General features: G+C 45.5%; 1 protein-coding gene across 1 annotated transcript in view; it reads right to left on the bottom strand.

Annotated features, from left to right (window-relative positions):
* The window catches only part of ELAPOR2 (endosome-lysosome associated apoptosis and autophagy regulator family member 2), a 103,683-nt gene extending 89,646 nt beyond the window's left edge, over nt 1-14,037 (bottom strand). The window contains exon 1 of the mRNA XM_087765027.1: nt 13,728-14,037. Coding sequence (XP_087621153.1) covers nt 13,728-13,844 — 117 coding nt within the window. The 5' untranslated portion in view covers nt 13,845-14,037. The remainder of the gene's footprint in view (nt 1-13,727) is intronic.
* Nucleotides 14,038-19,893: the final 5,856 nt, after the last annotated feature.

Here is a 19,893-nt window from a genome sequence, read left to right as displayed (position 1 = left end):
TTTTGGGCCTGTGCAAGTGCATCCTAGAGCCCGGGCATCTCCTTCCATATGGCCATTACCTCACTGAGCCACCACTCTGAACCAAGTTTAACTTCTGCAGTTACAGTATCCACGGGGAAAATACATCTTCAAGGATTCAGTTCACAAACTACCACCAAACCACCTGTCTCATCCTTGCAGGGCTCCCAGCAGGTTCATGTGGAGCAGTATAAAGGTAATACAATTTTACAAGTTGTCCACTTTAATCCAGTGAGGGCCTGAACTATGGCCAGATTTAATCATCTGAGGAATCAATGTGGCCCATTTCATTGCATTTCCTCTCCCGTAGCAGAGTCCCACAGCAGCATCCTGTCCAATCTGCTATACCAATTAAATTTTAAAAAGCACAGAAAAGGACATCATCAGTTAGTCCTAAAAAGTCTGCTGAATGTATACAGAACAAAAGAAGTATTTTTATGAAAACCCACAAGACACAGCATCAAATGAGCACCAAACTGACTTAACATTTAAATATTTTTAAAGAACACCAGTCAATACATTTTTTTCAACACTGCACCTAAAGGAAAATCTTTGGCTTACTGGAAGTAAAAGGTTTAAATTCAATAATATATCATCTCAGTTATGTCAGAGTATTGACTCTCTGCAATTCGCAGAAATCCCCGACCTTAATCCAGCATGGTATTTAAGCATGAACTTCATCTTAAATAAGGCATTGGTTTTCAAACTTTAGTGGAATTATTCACGTGCTTAAAACCAGGAACATGCATGAATGTTTTGCAAAGCTTCCGCTCCTGCCTCTCTGCTGTCAGTTATCAGTTTCCATTAGGTGTGCAAGTTTTTCATACGGCACTAGGCAGCAGAAAAAGATTAGACAATGAACATCACTGTTATTAGAGGGAAGTCTGGGTGATGCTCGCGCATCTGATCTTCTATCATTTTTCTGCCCTGTCACCTCCTCTACAATTTCCTACCAAATGCATTTGCTCCACATTTCCTTTTCTCTTGTGAGAGATGTTACTATATGAAAAAATATCCGCTAGCTATTTGGCTTGCACAGGGCAGGAGCTGTGAAAAGCCCATCCCTCATTTCCCCATCACTATTGACCCAGGTCTGTGTGCTCTTGGCGTGTTCCTCACTCAAGCCATGGATGAGTCTGGCTCAATTCTGAGCTCAGCTTTTCCCTTTCAGACCTTGATTTCCTCAGAGGCTGACTTTTAGGTACAGCCAGGGAAAGATATAGTGAAATAAACCTTCCATGTGGAAGGCATTACCCAATATTACCCCAATACAAAGGCTCCTCTACCAAGATATATAGTCCCCAAAAGAAGAGAGACAAGAGCTACAGGTATTAGTCACTTCTGTATCAATACAAATTATTTGTACTAGAATTTGAACTCGCATAATTTCTTCAAGACAGGATTTTAACCAAAGTGGCCACATTGACAGAAAATGTGTTTATAACCAGGACTTTATTTGTTACACTTACATATACTACTGCAAAGTAAGGATTCTGATAATGAAGAAAAGGTGTGCTTCTTTCACTGAGCCTAATTAATCCTTGGGGGGAAGTAAAAATAGAAATATTTTTATTGACTTCAGGCTTTGCCAAAGCTGCATTTACTTATATGAGGATCATGACCAGATTCTGCTTTTTACAAATACAAATTTAACTCAGTAGTCTTCTGTGTGGGTAAAAAATTGCAAAACCAAAACCCACCAGACTACAGAAGGACTGTGAACTGTTTCCTTCTCCCATTAGTTGTTTTTCAGTGTATGCTTTGCTGCCAATATCATGCAGCATTTTATTTGTTTGCTGACCAGATGGCTGAATATTTTCAAACAGGAAAAAAAAAAAGCAACCCATGGCAAACAAGGCATTTTTTACAATTTTTAGCTGAATCTTCATCGATATTCAACTTTGGGAATGCTACATGTTTTTATGAATATTCCATTTTGGGGGAAAAAAAAAAGACAAAAAAAAGAGACTGATGACACCTGTAACACCACAGGGAGGTCACATTTGGCAGGTTTAGCTCAGGAGCTTCTGCCTGACTTGCAACCACTTGTCTCAGGATAGGACCATGCCCTTTGTGAGTGCTTAACTATATTATGTGTCTGAAATAACCCTGTTCAGTGAACAAAGCAAGATCTTAAATCACAGCCTGACAAGAAAAATATGTAACCGTATATTCTTATGAGGAAGCCTCACCCAATATTGTCCTCTAGGGTTGCCTCCAAGCCCACAGAGTCCGTTTCCACTGCAAGAATAACTAGCAAACAAAACCAAGGACAAGCTAGCAGCCCAAGGCAGTCTGAGCTAAGCAAATGATGGAGAAAATGCATCTTAGATTTAAATCGGCCAACAGCTGCGTTCAGGCCCTAGACTCTTCTCTGTACGCACACTGCTAACCCCAGTCAAAATGATCTCCAGTAGCAGGGTTTAGCCAAGCCCTGCTCAGTGCACACTTCTTCTGAAGTTCAGATTTACCCATAGGGCTAAGGCAGCTTTTTAGGCAGATATAAATCCAAATTTGTTAGCATTTCTAGCAGCCAGATGGTGCCTGGAGCTACAAGCTTCCCTCTCGTGTAGAACCAAGGCTGGGTTGAGGCGTGAGTTGGGGGGTGACAGCAGCAGGCAGAGCTTTGGCTGCAGCACCATTAATCCCCCTTCAAGGGGCAGGGTAATGTGTTATCCGTACGGCTCTATCAGTCAAATCAGCAGTGACTCACCAGCCCACGGACTGGGGGGAAAGGCAGGACAAGGAAGAGATCAGAGTTTTGCTCAGGCACGGTTCCTGAGCTGTCCCTTGCTATCGATTGCACCTGCGAGACATGATCCAGTCTACAAGAAGAAGAACAAACTGCATTCATAGCTGGTTTTCCTGCCCAGGTAATGCAGTCAGCCTGTAATCATGCACATTGTAAGCAATCATAAATTGAACACCTGCCTTTTTGCACTAGGAAATTAAATCCAAATACAAGGTCTAGCCCATTTGACAAACAGTTGCAATAAATTACAAGCTGATCATTACATGCAAGCTTACGTATTAGGTTTAATCCTGCATATATCATAGACAAAAATCTACACTGGTATGAGCTTGGTGTTAATTATTCGCTGTATAGGAAGGGACTCAGCTGTGTGATAACGCACCTTTGGTAGGAAGCTTCTACAAAGCAAAACAATATAACTCTTTACTCACAAATAACTCTTTACTCACAAATAACTCTCCAGAACTAAGGACCAAGCCTGTGCTCCTGCTGCGTTTTCACTTTAATTCAGCAGTCCAGAGGCAAAGATTTGGGTCCCTTCTCCAGTGTAATTAGGTCATTGCAGAGACCTAGCTCCACCACCGCCATGTCCCAGCCTTATCAACACACCTTCACCCCTGTGGTTTACAGAGCAACCTCATAGCTTGTGTAACAGCTAATGTAATTCAGTTACAGTAGAGATTAATTCCGCTAATGGGTCCAGATTCATTTTATTTTACTTTAGATAACTAAAAGTTGAACATCTACCTGACATAAGCCAGATTCCCTCTGTAGTCAGTGGAAAAAGATGGGCGCGTTCAGCAGAAAAATCACACCACCCTTTCAGGATGGGAAAACTTAGTCTCGAAGGGTGATTGTCTCTGTCTTAACAACTAGATATCTAGGTCAGACTAGGTGCCTAGCTTGTATAGTTAAAAGCCAGATAAGTCCTTTTCATGGTATGAAATGCTGGTTCTGCCCAATGCTCAGCTACTTCCACAACACCAGGATCTCATGCTTGGACTATGTATGGATCACTGGAGCAAGTTTTCTGTTCACACTGTTTTTCTGCTGTCCTGAAGAACTACAAGGGTGCTACGTGCCCTCCTAACATGGTAGGTATTCAAGTAGTTGTACCCAGTTATAGTCATCCCATGACAAAACTGCCTCCCTTCATCTTTATTGTCTAACTGGAGGACTACTGTGGGAGTTCATCCACAGCTTCTACTGCAACATCCCATCCCGTGCCAACTTTCATGGGCAAATCCATGCCAGGGAGCACGCTAACAAACCTTGGGGTGGTCTGGACAGTTCGAGTTCTTTGGGCCTGTCATGTTTAGCAGGCTAGAGAAAGCAGCCCAAATAATTTACTGTGGTGCTCAATGAGGTGCCACTGGGACTCCCCATCAGACTATCTATCTACAGTGTAAATGCTGTTGAATAATGGCAAAGTTTGTTAAGCAAATTGTACTTGCAGTAACAGTCACATAAAGCCTCCCAAACCTTTGAGTCAAGCATTGTTGCTTCCACCCCATCATATTCATACGACTTATTTAAGTGCCACAGGACCTTGAAACACTATGCAACTTAGCTCCAGTTCCTTTAACTTTCCAGATTTTCACTTTTCAAGGTTCACATTTTCCAACTCTTCTCTGCAATACTGAGAAGCTGACTGACTTACCTTTTCTTTTCCCCACTTTTTCAATGAAAGCTGTGATTCCTGCATAACCACATGATGAGGCTTTAAGGAAATCTTTTTCCTTGTTTAGCAAAGCAGTTCAAGAGATTAGCAGGTCAGTATTGCAATGGGAAATGCTGCAAACCAGCTTCTTTTTTTTAATTTAAAAGCTGGAACTAAAAAGCGATGACTCTTTAGAGAAGCCAGCAAACATTTAAGTAGGGTTGGCTTTAAGTGCAGTTAAAAATACTGCAAAACAAAAAGATACAGGAATTGATTCTTTTTTACATTATGGCTCCTCTTAGCTAGGGTGAATGGGAATCCGATTATTGATCACAGCTATTTCAGTAGCAGTGCAGGGCTCAGTGCTGAACTATTTGTGATACCTGGTCTGTGCATCCCTAAAAGGCTGCCTTGACACTAACAGGACATGCTGCTCCAGTGCAGGATTGAGCAGTGCCTCTGGATCCCTGCTTCTTGCCATGCAGAGGCTAACAGAGAGCACAGTGAGCTTCCAGCCAAAAAAAGGAGAATTCAGAGTCCTGGTAAATCCTATATTCAGCATCAAAACCAAGCGTTAATCGACAGAGTCACCCTGTCTGGTCTTCTGGAAGAGGAGACAGTTGGCTTGGGTTCAGCTGTTACTTGAGCAGTTCTCGGGGAGACAGCCATTACCTCACTAATCAGGGCACTTGACATTCATCACAAGGCAAGACAAGCTGCTCATCAGCAGGTCTGCAGGGCAGGTGCTTGCCAAGAAAGGTGCGGTGTGGAGAGCTGAATCATTTCTCTACCCCAATTCTACTGAGCAGCCTCCCCCCAGCATCCCTGAGATGCACATCAGCTCATATTCCCTCTGTGCAAGCATAAAACCTGCTGTAAAGGAGTCTGGTCAGGGCCTCTGTTTCTTTCAAGACAAGTCTGAATTTTTTAAAAATTGGATGAAGTAAGACCAAACAAAGAGAGAAGAAAAGAACTGTCTTGGGAAATCTTTCTTTTTCTTCATTTGCTTTAAGGAACCACAGAGCCGGAGATAAAAAGCAGCTAACCAGAAACAAGCAGCATTTGATCAGTACTGTTGACCTGCCAGCAGGAGGGAGCCATGGATATAAAAGCCTGGGAAAAATCAGAAGTCATCCATTTCTGACGTTTGTCTCTCAAAAGACACGGCACCACCCCTCCGCATGTATAAAATATGGTGGGCCTGTGTGCAGATCTTCCTTTGAGAAACTTCAGAGAGTAAGTACAAAACCAGAAGGATTTCACAGGCCACAAGAAACGCGATGGGAAATTAACACTTTAAGAGTCAACAGCTGAGGTCTAAATCACCCTTGAGTTTGCTGCTAAAAGTCACCACCTCAGTGTATTTTAGTTTTCTGGGACAGTACGATCAATTTAGACAGTGATTTCTCTACTATGAAATATGCACTGTACTTTATCAAGCCAGCAGCAATTATGTTAATGGCATCTTCAGGTTTTGCACTCTCCATCACTTTTTCCTCTGGCCTGGTTATCTGATGCATTTCAATTTTCTAACCATATTCACTACATCAAAAATACCTCTAAGCATGCTCAGGTCAGTTCTAACCTCAGAGGGAAAGTTCACTGTTTCCTCAAAGCAGGGTTTGTTCATCAAATTGGATTATAAGATTAGCATCAGTGACCCACATTGGTAACTATTACATACAAAATAGCTCTTTTGGCTATGTCTACCCTGGGAACTAGAGGAGGGCCAGGGGTTTGTCCAGTGTCATGGACCAGCTCACCTTGTTTATGTGAATCTATTCTCCTGATGCTCCTGTACTTGGCAGGATGGGCCTATCCTTTTAACCAGTCCCAAACACCCTGAGCCACTTTCCCGTGGATTATCCCTGGAAAATATTTGCACCTCAAAGGTGGAACAAAATCTAAACAAATGAAAATTGAGCTTCCCAGCATTTTCACCACCGAATAATACAGTTCCTATCTTTTTTTTGTAGGTACTTTCCAATAATCTTCAAGTATCACCATAAACCATCTCTGCTATGTGTGGTATTTCTTGACCATAAAACACTAACAGATAAGAGAGGTTAATGTCATATCTGCAAGGGAAAATAGGATGAGTGATTTGCCCTCTTTTTGTAGCAGTAAAAATTCTCTGTCAAAGAAATTTTCTCATTGGGAATAGCCCATCATCTGAATTTTCTTTTTTTCATTGAAAACATACCTTACAGCCAGCAAATACCTTTCCTTGCAGAGATGGCACTTGCATCTCTGAAGCCAGAGCACAGACCTCCACAACAGAGAGCAACAGTCCAGTTCTTTCACACCTTTAACACACACCTCTCATTTTCTTCTTCCTACGTCAGGAAATACAATCCCCTTGCTGTTATAGAATCATAGAATCGTTAAGGTTGGAAAGGACCTCTGAGATCATCGAGTCCAACGTTAACCTAACTGCCTGGACCACCTCTAAACCATGTCCCTAAGCACCGCATCCACAGGATTTTTGAACACTTCCAGGGACTGTGATTGCACCACTTCCCTGGGCAGCCTGTGCCAGTGCCTGACTACTCTCTCCATGAAGAAATTTTTCCTAATATCCAATCTAAACCTCCCCTGGCACAACTTGAGCCCATTTCCTCTCGTCCTATCACTTGTTACTTGGGAGAAGAGACGGACCCTCACCTCGCTACAGCCTCCTGTCAGGGAGCTGTAGAGAGCAATAAGGTCTCCCCTCAGCCTCCTCTTCTCCAGGCTAAACAACCCCAGCTCCCTCAGCTGCTCCTCATAGGACTTGTGCTCCAGACCCTTCACCAGCTTTGTTGCCCTTCTTTGGACATGCTCTAGCATGTCCAGCATTATCTCAGTGTAAATCCAGGCTAGCTCTATCTGACCAAAATTTTATGTTCCAGAAATAAAATAAAAGGGGACCAGCTTTGTGCCTGGTGGGTCCCAAAGCCTCCTGCACTACTTCTAGCCCCCCAGAGACTAAACACTGAGTCATTTCTGCCACGCACCCAGCCAAACATTCACCCTTTTCTTTTTTTTTATCTTTTTTTTTTTTTGGCAGGTTAGTTTTCGGCCGAATCAGAGTTTGCTCTGACAGCACACAGTGACAGGATCGCCAGCACCAACGCAGAGGAGCCGGCAGCTTGGCTGCACACGTCATCTTAGATCATCTTAAATCAGCTGTGAGCCCATGTCCCAAGTGCACAGCGATTACTGTCTGGCACTATTTATAAAAGTGAGTATCACAATGCTTGTGAAACAAGGTCATTATTAGATTTGGCTAATGTTTCGTAATTGAAAGGTTTGGGTTTGTTTTTTTTAAAAAGGAAGTTGATAAAAAAAAGGCTTTTTAACTATTCCTCTTCTTCAAAACCAGAGATTTTCTTTTTCAAAAGACTGAAAACCAAAATGTTTCCACTGCCAGCAGCCGAAACCTAAAGAGATTTTCAGGTCCAGGATAAGAGCTAAAATATTACCAAGGGGGAGTGGGAGGGACACTCTTTTCCAAGTAGGTGTACGAGTTAGGAAAGACACAGCCATGCTGAGTACCAGCACAGGACCTTCACAGTAGCAGCCCCTAGAAAAACCTTTTCAATGTCCTGGAGACACACAGGACCTGTTCCCTGACCTGATCTCAAACACTGTTTCTTTCCTATCTCAAGCATGAGGGGTTCAAGGCTCCCTTTCTTGTTACCAACCTTATCTATTCTCCACTTTTTTTATTTTTTTTCTACTTAACTGGGGCTTACTGCTTTCTTCAGCAACTGTCAACACTGACTTACAGGTAGGGCATGGGGGAAGCCTGCTCTGTTGTCATCTCCCAGTTGACCACAGAGTGATCTCTGCAAGTCCTGATAACCCTGGCTCTGCACCGCGGTCATTGCAGTTGGTGGGAGTCCTGCCAACGTCTTCGCTGAGCACAGGGTCAGACTTGCAGGCAAGAGTTTCCCTTCAAGCGATTCCAGCACTTCTGACCCAGGTCATCAGCTGGCATAAAGCAATGCACAGTACTCCTAAATCTTTCCCAACCAACACCTGGTGGAAAACGTGGCCCAGAAGAGGCAGCTGACAACCCAAATCTTTGCATACACCCTTCCCGGCACCCAGCTTGCCGATGGTCCCCACTGGCACCATGCATGGATGTGTCAGGAACCCCAGCAGAGCTCCTGTCCTCACTTGCCCTCTCTAAATCTACACAAGCTATGAGTAATAAAGGGGGGGAGGGGAGAAAAGAAAATCACAGGCTTTTTTATAGATGATAAGTACTCATCCTGAATGATCAACTGGTGTTTGATGGCAGAAGAAATGCAATCTTGTGTTGGTTTAATGTCTACAAGTCTTTTGAGTTTATGGTCTGTTATAGCAGTTTCCACCATGCCTAATTTTCTTATTCTTGAATCATTACGACCATGGCTCACTTTCTATTTTTTATACCAGCATCTGTCCTTCTCAGGTTTCAAATTCTGACATCCCACTGGTTGCTCCTGTGCTTCCCCCCACCTCCCACGTTGGTCTGCCTACATGCTGTGGTGGCGATGCTTGCTGCTGCGGTACCTGTGTCTCAGCATCTGTCTTCTCACCTTTTGTGCACGTTTCCGCTCCATCAACTTTATTGTCAGCAGTTTTATAGCATGGGCTTTTGCTCTTCTTTCCTCATTTTTATGACCCTCCATGACCATGGCAAATGGAAGCTGTACATTTCTCTTTTCACCTCAAAGACACAAGTCTGCGTAGCAAGAGGTGATAAAAATAATATGATCTGTCTAGGAATCTTTCCACAGCCTCTTCTGCTGACTATGAATTGCTCATAAATTAAGAGTCTAAGATCTTTCAGGGTGTTTAGAAATCAGGGAATACAAGACTGGATCACCCCAGCAGCTGGTATAGATAGCTCGTGCTTTGTTGCCAAAATAGCCAGTGAAGATGCTTCAGAGAAAAGAGGCAAGGGTACAAATAAGGGACAGCGAGGGAACCTACTTAGGAGAATTCCTTCCTAAATGTTTAGTGATGAGCTAATCTCTTCAGAGATTTTAAGGCCAACAGAGACTAAATGAATCCCAGAGGTCAAGATGTCCAGAGGCTGCTTACAGTTACATGAAAAGAAAAAAGTATTACCTTTTAAGAGTAATAGCATTTAGCCTTTCAAGTGCACAGAAAGCCTTTTTATTTCTACTTTGTCCTAAAGATTTGCATCTCATTAATTTTCTCTACCCCATGCATTAACGCATGTTCTTCTTTCTCCTCCTCCCTCAAGTTATTCTCTCCTCACTTAGACAGCATCACCCTCTGCTGTGATCACTGTATGCTTATTAACCAGTTAAAGAACAAACACAACATTCACAGTTCCTGAGTGCTAATGACAAGGCACAAAAGCACTCTTACATGTTTTATTCCTTTTTTTTTTTATCATCTGTCCAACTTATTTCACCATGAGCACATGGTCTGTCTCTACAGAGACACCCACAATGACCCCAACCCTTTTCCCCAGCAGGTCCAGTTCCCTTACAACATAAGAGTCTATGAGACACTCAGATTCCTTCTGGCAGACATCCCTGTTATTCCTGCCATGTATATTTGGTGACAAGCATGCTGACTTTTATCTAGCTTTGTTACACAACGTCCTTCCAAGACTAACACATATCTCCTCTCCATCCTTTACATGGAAAGACAGAGCTTCACATTACTTCCCAGGCTGCTTAGCTTAGTACCTAGCATCTTGATTTGATATACTAATATAATTAAAACACTTCACACTTAACTTAGATCCACCCCATTTTTTTAACCTTTTCTCATCATGAAAATTAACATTATTTCAACATACTTAATCCACTGTACTTGACCCAGTTTCAAGTTCATGCTTCCTCTCCCTCCTTAAGACTTCTTTGGCTTTGTCTTGCAATTGATTGTATAAAAGATTTTTTCATTGTCCAAATAAATTTCTTCTATCATTTCTATCTTCTCCAGAAGTATTGCAGCAGACTAGTACAAAAATACTTTCCCTCATAGAAGGCATTTAGCATTAGCTTTACCATTCACTTAGTTACTTTCTAATTCTATATTTGATTTACCTGCCTACTGAAACGGCAGGTAAACCATCCAATGTAGCGGAATCACATTCATTATCTGTATCAAAAACATATGTGTTTGCTCTCAATCTGCATAGTAACTGAGAGTCAAACAGGGTATATGAAAGAAAACATTTTTGCCAGCAGCTTGGATGCTCCGCATCTCTCTTTGCAAACAATTTGGTTGAATGGGAAGTAAGAGAAGAGTCATTCAGTGATTTTTTTTTTTTTTTTATGGTTGCTCAAATAACAGAGGGAAAGGAATGATTAAATGAAGAAAAGTTCCAGTTAGGCTGCGTATCAGTTAAAATGTCCTAAATGCAAAATCTGTTCAGATTTGGGCAAGCCTCTAAGGGGAAGCTGAAGAAGACTCATTCAGTTGAAAAGTTTAGAAAAAGCACCAAACACTGGAAAATAAGATGTAATATCTCGTCATTTCCATCGTAATAGCTGAATGTGCCTTTAATATCAGTGAAAAGCATGGGTGTCATCAACTCCACTCGAAGTCATAATTTATGCAACACATGAAACATTTGCATTAGTATCCCGTTCATCACTGGCATAGGCAGAAAGACTTCACCAAGCAGTTATTCTTCTACTACTGTCCTAATCCGAGATACTGAGTCACCAAAAGCACAGGACACAGCAATGGGTCTCCCCAGCTTCTGCACCCCAGAGGTACCCCAGCCATCCAAGCCCAGAGCCTGCCTCCATCTCCTGAAGATGCACCTAACTCACCTTCAAACTAGCTGCTGGCATCACAGAGCTCAGGGAAAGCTCAGGATGTGAATGGACATCACAGCCTGGACCGAACGCTATTGTGCCAGAAGCTTATGGCTGTATCAATTTACTCCAAAAACTCATGGGAATACTCATTTGAGCTGCTCGTACATTTGGGTTGCAGCACAAACATGCCCTTCCTAAGTGCTAAACTACTACAGTCCTCGATGAAAAAAGCCAATGACAAAAAGGTTTCTGGAAAGTGACATTGCTATACATTATTATTTTTACTATCTATGTAATCAGAGCACCATGGAGCCTCAGGCATAGCCAGAGATCCCACTGCTCCAAATGCCGTACCAGCGCAGAAATCTTACAAACTGGCAGATATCTGTATTTCTCATAACAGTGAGGAAACAGAAAAACAAGCTGTCAAGGAAGGGAGGAAAAAAAGCGCAGATAAAGGAAAGATCCCCTATAGATTCAAAATGAACTACCTGCCAGTGCATTAAGCCTTGTGCTTCTCAAGCCTTTCGGGTATAAAACAATAAGACCTTCACCAAATCTTCAAAGGACTGCAATAGCCTCTAACAGGCTGTGCTTTCTCATCGCACGACTTCATCCCTGTCTGAGTCTGCCCAAACCAGAGTCAATCACAACAGGAGCTGTTGTGATTTTAATGGCAATACACCCAGATCACTCAAATTAGACTGAATTAGGGCAAATGGTAAAGTTTTGAGACTGACACATAATAGCCAGGTATTAGCCACGTTTTACATGAACTATTAACTTTTTTTCTTCCCTTTTGTAAACCAGATCATCTGCTGCCCTGGTTCTTTGCAAGCTTTTTTTTTCCCCCTCCATCCAGACATGTTTGTAATTATATTCCCTGGGACATATGGTTGCATGGCTCCACAAGTAACATACAGCTTTTTAACCATGTGAGTGAGGGATGTCTCTGTCTCCAAGAGTATTCAAGTGAAACTAAAGTAAAACAACATTGTCCATCCTTCTGAAAAGAAAGCAAAAGCACTCCTGTCCAGATCCAAAGAGGCACAGAAGTGGGGCTCAGGAAAGAATTTGCACACCTAAAGCCTGATATGTAATGCTCAAAATACCAGCTCTACATCTGGTAACCATCTGCAGAGGTTCATTTTTTTTAAGCAAAGACTTTAGGATGAGATCAGCTTTAGAAGGTCCTGTTTCCCTTCACCACCTGAAAAGGGAGATAGGTAATTCAAAGCAGGTGGGTACATAAATCCCCCTCTCTGAGGATAACCAACATTTAGGAGAAACAGCCACCGATTTGAGTATCCTGCAAGATTTCCCATGGCAGACCAATGCTGAGCTCTCCCACCGAGGCTCTGCTCCTTGGAAGACAAAAAGTAGGTTCAACAGGCAAAGAGGGAATATTCCCTGGGCCAGGGATGCCCTCTTTCACCGCAGGGAGGAGACGTGGCTTCTGCACCCCCAGCCGAGGAGGTCCCACACTGCAATAGCCCCCAAGCATGGATCAGGGCCCTTCGCCAGCCGAGTGCTCCGACTTGGCTGCAGTCACCCACCCCCAATCCAGTCTGAGGATATACAAGTTATTTCTTGCTAAACAGTGCAACTGCAGCAGGAGAGGTGAGAAAGCTCTGTTCCCAGAGCATCCTCGGAGGGGTAGGAGAAAGGGGACTGACCGCTGTCAACACACCTGCAAGTTTCTGCTTGCTAGAGCAGTGCCCCAGCCACCAAGACCTGTTTGGGAAGGTGGTACCTAGCCTCCTCACCCCTACACCTACATTTAAAACACAGGAAAGACCCAGTTGCTCTTGAAAAGTAGCAGAGAGGCTCTACCTGCATGTAGGAGGGAGGATGGAAACCCTGGAGCAGAGGCTCAGCCTCGGTCCCCTCCATCGGGGCTCCTTCTGGGCCCCCCGGAGCCGGCCCAGGGCTGGGCATCCCTGCCCGGCAGCCCCAGCTCCCGCACCCTGCGCAGCCCTGCAGAGCGGTCCCCGCTCCGAAGCCACCGAGTCCCTCCTGTTTCGGGTTTTTACAGTAGGAGAAAGGCAGAAAGTTTCTCTCCCCATGTCACACGCTCGGCTCAGCCTGGGACACCCCGGGCTGACACAGGGGGGTCGGGACTGCTTCACCCCCCCTCCTTACTCTCCCCCTTTTGCACTGATTTAACACGGTATTTAGAAAAGCAGCGAGGCCAGCCGAGTCCCCCTCGTTTGGAGGGGGGGCTCTTCTATTTCCACGCACCGGAGGAAGCAGCAACAACCGTGGGGGGGCTTCGCGACCGACGGCTAAAGGGGGCCGCTCCACGCGTGATGCGGGGGGGCTCGGCCGCCCTGCAGAGCCTCCGGCAGCACCGCGGCGGAGGGTCCTTCTCCGCCGATCCGACCCCTCTATCGTCCCACGAACAGCCCTGGGGGAGCAGCAACAACCAGCAACACCCCCTCCTGGGGTGCCACTCTGCATCCCCCCCACCCCCGCCCCTATGGATGGGGAAAACCCCGGAGGAGGAGGAAAATCTCACCTCTTCGCAGGGCGGCAGCTGCAGGGCGGCCGCCTGCCAGCCCAGCAGCCAGCAGCACAGCCAGGCTCTGCCCGGGTACCCCCGCTCCGCTCCGGCCCGCCGCATCCTCATCCTCATCCTCCGCGGCGGAGCGCCCGCGCACCCCTTCCCCGGGGGCGGCGGGCAGGGGGGGATCACCGCCCCCTGCCCCTGCCGGAGACCTCCCTGCCCCGGCCGCGGCCGGCGGGTCGGGCAGCCCCTGGCCCTGCGCCCCGCCTGCAGCCGGGCATAACCCCGGGGGCTGGCACGGACGGCAGCGGCCCCGCCGGCCGCCCGCTCCCGGCTGCCGGCACGGCCAAAGCCGGGAGGAGGGGCCGGGAGGAGGAGGAGGAGGAGGAAGGCAGGCAGGCTGGAAGGCAGCGCAGGCGCACGCTGCCGAGGCTCGTCCAGCCCCGGTGTGGCAAGCGGGAGCGCGGTGGCAGCCTCCCGGTTACATCTCCCCAGCCCCAAAGGCTCTGGGGTGCGAGCGGCACCGGGGGTGAAACCCCGCAGGCACCGCCTGGCTGCCTCGGCCCTGCCGGGGGGCACGGCAGCATCCCCCCGTTGGACCTCCCCGGCCCCCAAAGGCTCTGGGGTGGGAGAGGCACTGGGGGTTGAAATCCCCCTGCCCTGGCCCTCCTGCGGGATGCTGGCCTGCGGGCCCCGTCATCCCTCGCTTGGCTGCCGGCACCTCCACTCCCCATCCTTGTGCATGGCAGCGCCAGGAGATGCAGGGTGCTTGCACCCATCTCCCTGCTCCTCTGGTGCTAAGGATGGCCGTATCCCCCCTTAAGGTGGGATCCCACCAGGTGGGACATGTGTTGGGCCGCTCACCTCCTCGCCAGACCATGACAGCAACCCTCCTCCATGTGATGGGAGAGCAGCTTACTTGTGGCCTGACCCAAATTTTTATTATCCCCAGAATTATGCAGATTCTCCCTCAGTGGTGGCCTTCCAGTCCAGATTTTGTCTCCCCTTCCCCAGCAATGTCGAGCTACTCCCTCCTAATGAAGTGTTTTACTGCCTCAGGCACCGAGGGTCCTCTGCCTCCCTGGCATCTCTGCCAATCCTGCTCACTTTCCTGCTCCCTCCTGCCTCTTCCCTCTTTTCTGCCTCCTCTTCCTGCTCCCTCCTGCCTCTTCCCTCTTTTCTGCCTCCTCTTATCTAACCAGCAAAACCCAGCGCAGACACAGCGCTCCTCATCGCTAGCACATTATGTTCCTGTCCCTATTGATCTACTTTTTCAAACTCCAATGCATAGCCCTTTTTTTTTACTTCTAATTTGTTGAGTGACTTTTTTTTTTTTTGGCAATTTTACTGCAATTCCTGCTCACTGTGATCCAGGTTTGACTCAGCCTTTATTCATCTCTTGAAAAGAGATGAGGAGTGTAAGGGTAGAGTCAGATCTTCGCCTGTGTCGAGTAACCCCTCTTGCCATCCCTGGCTGGTGTCAGTGCTGCGGCTGTACGCTAACACAAAAACGGATTCGTTTGCTCATTTTATGTCATTTGAGGACCTTGCTGGAGCAGTCTGGAGGGAGCTCTGTGAGGCTCTGTTAACGGAGACAAGTTTGAAATTTCCCTTTGTTCTCATAGCGAGCCTTGCTCTGCTTTTAGCTCTAGCTGGAGGAAGGAAAATGGGTTATCGGTTCTTCCACCAATGGTCCCCATCCCTCAGAGGGGTGCCAAATGAAGCAGCTTGTGTAAACTGGTACACAAAAAAGTCAAATTATCTTTCCATAAAAAATGGAGAACAGGATAGAAACTGTGATGCTGCTTTATGTTTTGTGCCCCTGGACCAGGCAGCTCACAAAGTTGGTCCCAAGGATTCATTGCTCACCTTGACTGTGGGATAAAATCCAATGTTTGAGGAGCACTGATTTCAGCTGGAGCAGCAATTCTCTTTGCATTTGCTAAAATAAAACACACAAAGCTACAGGCACTCCTAGACATGCCTCAAGGGAGTCACCCTGAAAGTACAGAGAAGAAAACTATATTGGTTGGATTCAGCATGTCTTTGGTCCAAGGAAAATGGGTATAAGGTCAACCTGCAGAAAAGTGCACTTCTGGCTGCAGTTGTTGGCCTTGAATAACAGTTCAGGGTGGGAAGCAGACCTGGTGGGGTCTGCTTGCAGAATCGCTTTCCACAATATGAGGGTTACTGCCCCCAAAGAACTGCTGATTGCAGGGACCCTCAAGAAGGCAACGGGGCCACTAATACAGCGACGGCAGGAGTCAGTTCAAGTGAGGAGACGTCCCGCGTGGCATAGGGATTGGTGAGGAAAGCGAGTACCAGAGTGTGCTTTGTCAGCTGCTCTGTCACCCTTTTGTTTCGCTAAATTATTTAATTTTAAAACTCAGAATGGGAAGAACTCAATTTACAAATAGAAAGCTAGATACTCATCTTCACTGCTTGCTGCATGTGGCCAAAAATCATTTACTGTCCTCTGTGGGACTTGCTGTCTTCCTAGCAAGAAAAATCACTAAGATCTGGGCTTTTTTTTGTCTTGCCTTATGTTTCCAAATGACAGAAAGTCCAGAAATTTCTCGAGCTTTAAAAGCAATGTTGTCACTTCGGTTGCTGTGCTATTTGAACAGGATCTGAAATGCCTGCGATATGAAATCCTGCAAATCTTACCTGAAGGCAGCATGGCAAAAATTCTGCAGCGCATAGTAAGCATGAGGCCAGCAGAAAGAAGTGTACTATTTAAAAAATTAATCAGCTTAGGACGTGAACAAATGAGGCAGAGGAAAGCAGTGCCCGATTTGAGAAGGATCATGTAACTGTAACCCACAAAAAAAGTAACACCTGTATATGAGGCAGCAGAGTTAAAGGATTTTTAAATCTAGTAAAAGCAGATAGCAGTCAGTGAACCTGGGAGGTTTGACATCTGTATCTGAAATCTTGACTTAGGGTTTTGATTCAAGTGAGAGGATACAAAAGTAATTCGGGAGAATCATGCAAGCGGAGTTAAAAACAATTGCCCTGCTCTACTACATTAAAGTACAAAAGAAAAGGAAAGGAAGAAAGCTAAGTAGTAAGTAATAATTTATACTGCAACAACTGTGAGATGTGTTTCAAGCTACATCTCCAGAATTTCCTGTGTTTTATTCTGCCTCTCCATTAGTTTAGTATAAGTGAAAGATGCTCTTAAAAGTGTACCTTTGTACTGTTGTTGTAAGCTGTCCCCAGAAAAACCCAACAGCTTTCAAGCACTTAGGATCCAGGTCTGTAGCCGGTTCTTCCTGACATCAGTGAGATGCTTAATCATGGACTTTCATGTTTGCAGAGCTCAAGCCATAGGTTTCGCCAGTAGCCATTTAGCCGTGGCAGGGAAGCAGCCATATGTCACTAATGTTAATGACACCAAGTGAAAGGGAAAATTAAATGGCTGCCAGCTACTGTTTGGATGACAGCAATTAGTAACTACACTCGGGATTAGTCAGGCCTGTAGGCTGACATTGGCTTTCGTGGGAATACACAGGGTAAATGAAACTATTAACCCTTTTTCACTCTGCCTGCTTCTGATGAAAACTCTTTAAAGACCTTGCCTGCACTCGCATTTCACGGCGGCTTTTGGAAAAGGCAATCAATATGAGGCGTTTGAATGGAGTTTCTTCGGTGGGACCCATTTTCCAACAGCGGTGACTCTCCACGTGGTTAAATGACATGATCCCCCTATGAGGGTAACTATTTTTTCCCACAGAAAGGAAACATGTTATTTTAATTTGCCAACACATCTATCCGTGGGCTCTACCACAGTGTGTTTTGCTCACACATCTCCTTTTTCTTGTGGACCATATATTTTCCCATATAACCGGGTCATCTGTGCACTCTCCATGAGGGTATACTTTATCTGAGCTAAAAATTAACATTCTTTCAAGACGTCGTGTCATCCTGGCGCTTTGCTAAGTGCAGTTCAAGGTAGCCTTAATATGATCTTGCTCATGTACATGTTCTTACTTTTAGATTCGCAAACTCTTCAAGCTCTTCGGAAATTCAAGTTACATAGCAAGAGTAAAGCCATGTTTTATACCTGCGCCTCTGGTTCCACTCTGACCTACTTAGACATCACTTCTACTTTCAAGTCATTCAAGGACCATCGTGAGTCCTTCCTAGGATAGTCTGGAGAACCACGCTGAGAAAGCTGACATGTCAGGACAGAGGCTGAGCAGTCACAGTCACTATAAAATGGGTAACATTTGCTGTGGGCTCTCTCTCTAAAGTTCTCCTGCAGCCCATGGAAGAGCCCAATGCTGGGATCCATCTCACTTAACTTTGTCACCCACAGCTTGGGGTACTTTGGGAGTACCATTCACCCTCTCCTAAAAAAGTTATAAACATGTCAGACACATGTTTTAAAGGGTAACCAAAAGTGTCCAGAGCTGAAAGTGATGGTAGCACTCATCAGACATATTTTAATCACCTGTTTTAGGAGGAGCTGAATGTCTTTCGTCTCCATTAACTGCATCGGTAGCTCAGATATGGACACCTACACATGGTCAAATGAAGCCCACCCTAGATAATTTTCTGCTGCCTAGCATCCTTTATAGATGAAGTTCATGCCCTCCAGCTTTAGGCGTGTATTCAGTGGTACGTGTCTGACGGGTCTATACATTACACTCCACAGCCCCATTTGCATCCAAACCAGAGGACAGCACAGTGAAGTGGACCTGGGACAGAGGTTGCTGGGCTACGTGATCTGGGTTGTGCAGGCTTCATCACGTGGCTGGAGACTCCTTATGTAAACTCACACCTGCAAAGACCCTGGAAAAAGGCTTTCTGGCTAGAGAAAAGTCAGGATCAGCTTATACCGCCTTTTCATAATTCTCACCCCTATATGTAACACTCAGCATTTATCCCTTTCCCTCCTTTCTTAATACCCTTGTTTCTGAATGCTGTATTTTCCCCGCTTCTCCCTGGAGATGTTTAGAGTGCCTGTATTTTGCTTTTCTAGCAAACTTCATCCTTCGTATCCCCTTTAAGCCTCTGAGAGCCTTCCAGTTGTGATCTCTTTCTTCAACCTTTCTCTCACTGTGGCTTTAGTTGAATTTTCCTGTAAATCTTGCTCATGGCTTGGCGCTAGAAAAGCTCCTTGAATACATACAATTTAATATTGGCTCTGCAAAGGTTAGACATAAAAGACCCAAACCACTCCTGCATCATTTTAATCTACAGACCTGGAGAAGAAAGGTTAGAGAGCTAAGCTGCCTTGCTTGAATCTGAATCACAAGACATTCAGCCATATGAGAACAATTTCTCTGCTTTTGAGATAGCCACATGATCTGACAGCTCCTTCTTTGCTTTCCAGACTAAGGGGAAAATACTCATTTTCTGTTTTGAAATCTATAGGCCAGCTGATTTCTGCCCCCTCCCCACCCCTCTGTGCATATAGAATAAAAAGCGGCAATCACTGCATTAAAACCAGCATGTTTGTTTTGAGTAAGGAGGAACAGCAGTGATAAATATTTCCAAGATAACTGATGACAGACAGCAGGATCAGCATCCGAAGCCTTTTACTGTTGCTATTAGAGTTTCTTACCCATTCATCCACAGATGCCTTTTCCCAGCAGACCTATTTATCTGCTATCGGGTAGCAAGAATGTGTTGAGTAATGATGATTCTCTTGACTTTGCGTGCAAAACTGAGCCTCGTTAGATGACTCTCAGGGACCCATCATGACATGGTTACGTCCGAAGATGACACGCCGTCTGGGGGGGCTGGGTGAGCAACCTGAAAAGCAACGTAGCTCTATTTATAGAGCACTAAGTGCAAACTATTTGAAAGCTAAAATCTATATGCTCTGGCTGTGTTGATTTGGTGTGTGAACTATGTTAGGATGAATGACACTGAATAAATAGCTTACTGCAGTAAAGAAAGGTTATTTGGGCTAGTCCTGTATTCATTTCTATAGTGATGCCAGCCATATTGAGGCTGCTCATCTTCACTGTAGGTTAGCAAGGGCTCTGCAGGTGCACATCCTTGGCTCTGGGAAAGAGCAGAAGGCAGAGCGGCCTCCACGCAGTGCTGTGTCCCTGCCCAAAGGGTCCCTACATTACCCAACTTCTCCAGCCACCATTTGTCCCTTGCACCATCACCAAAGTGTCAGGGGCCACTGTCCCACGGTGTGGTGGAGCAGGGGCCACTG

Source organism: Nipponia nippon, unplaced genomic scaffold, assembly GCF_047370975.1.
Source record: "Nipponia nippon isolate SJK-2023a ecotype South Korea unplaced genomic scaffold, ASM4737097v1 scaffold_3, whole genome shotgun sequence".
Classification (NCBI taxonomy): domain Eukaryota; kingdom Metazoa; phylum Chordata; class Aves; order Pelecaniformes; family Threskiornithidae; genus Nipponia; species Nipponia nippon.
The sequence above is the reverse complement of the archived record's forward strand: the minus strand, read 5'-3'. Positions and strand labels throughout refer to the sequence as shown.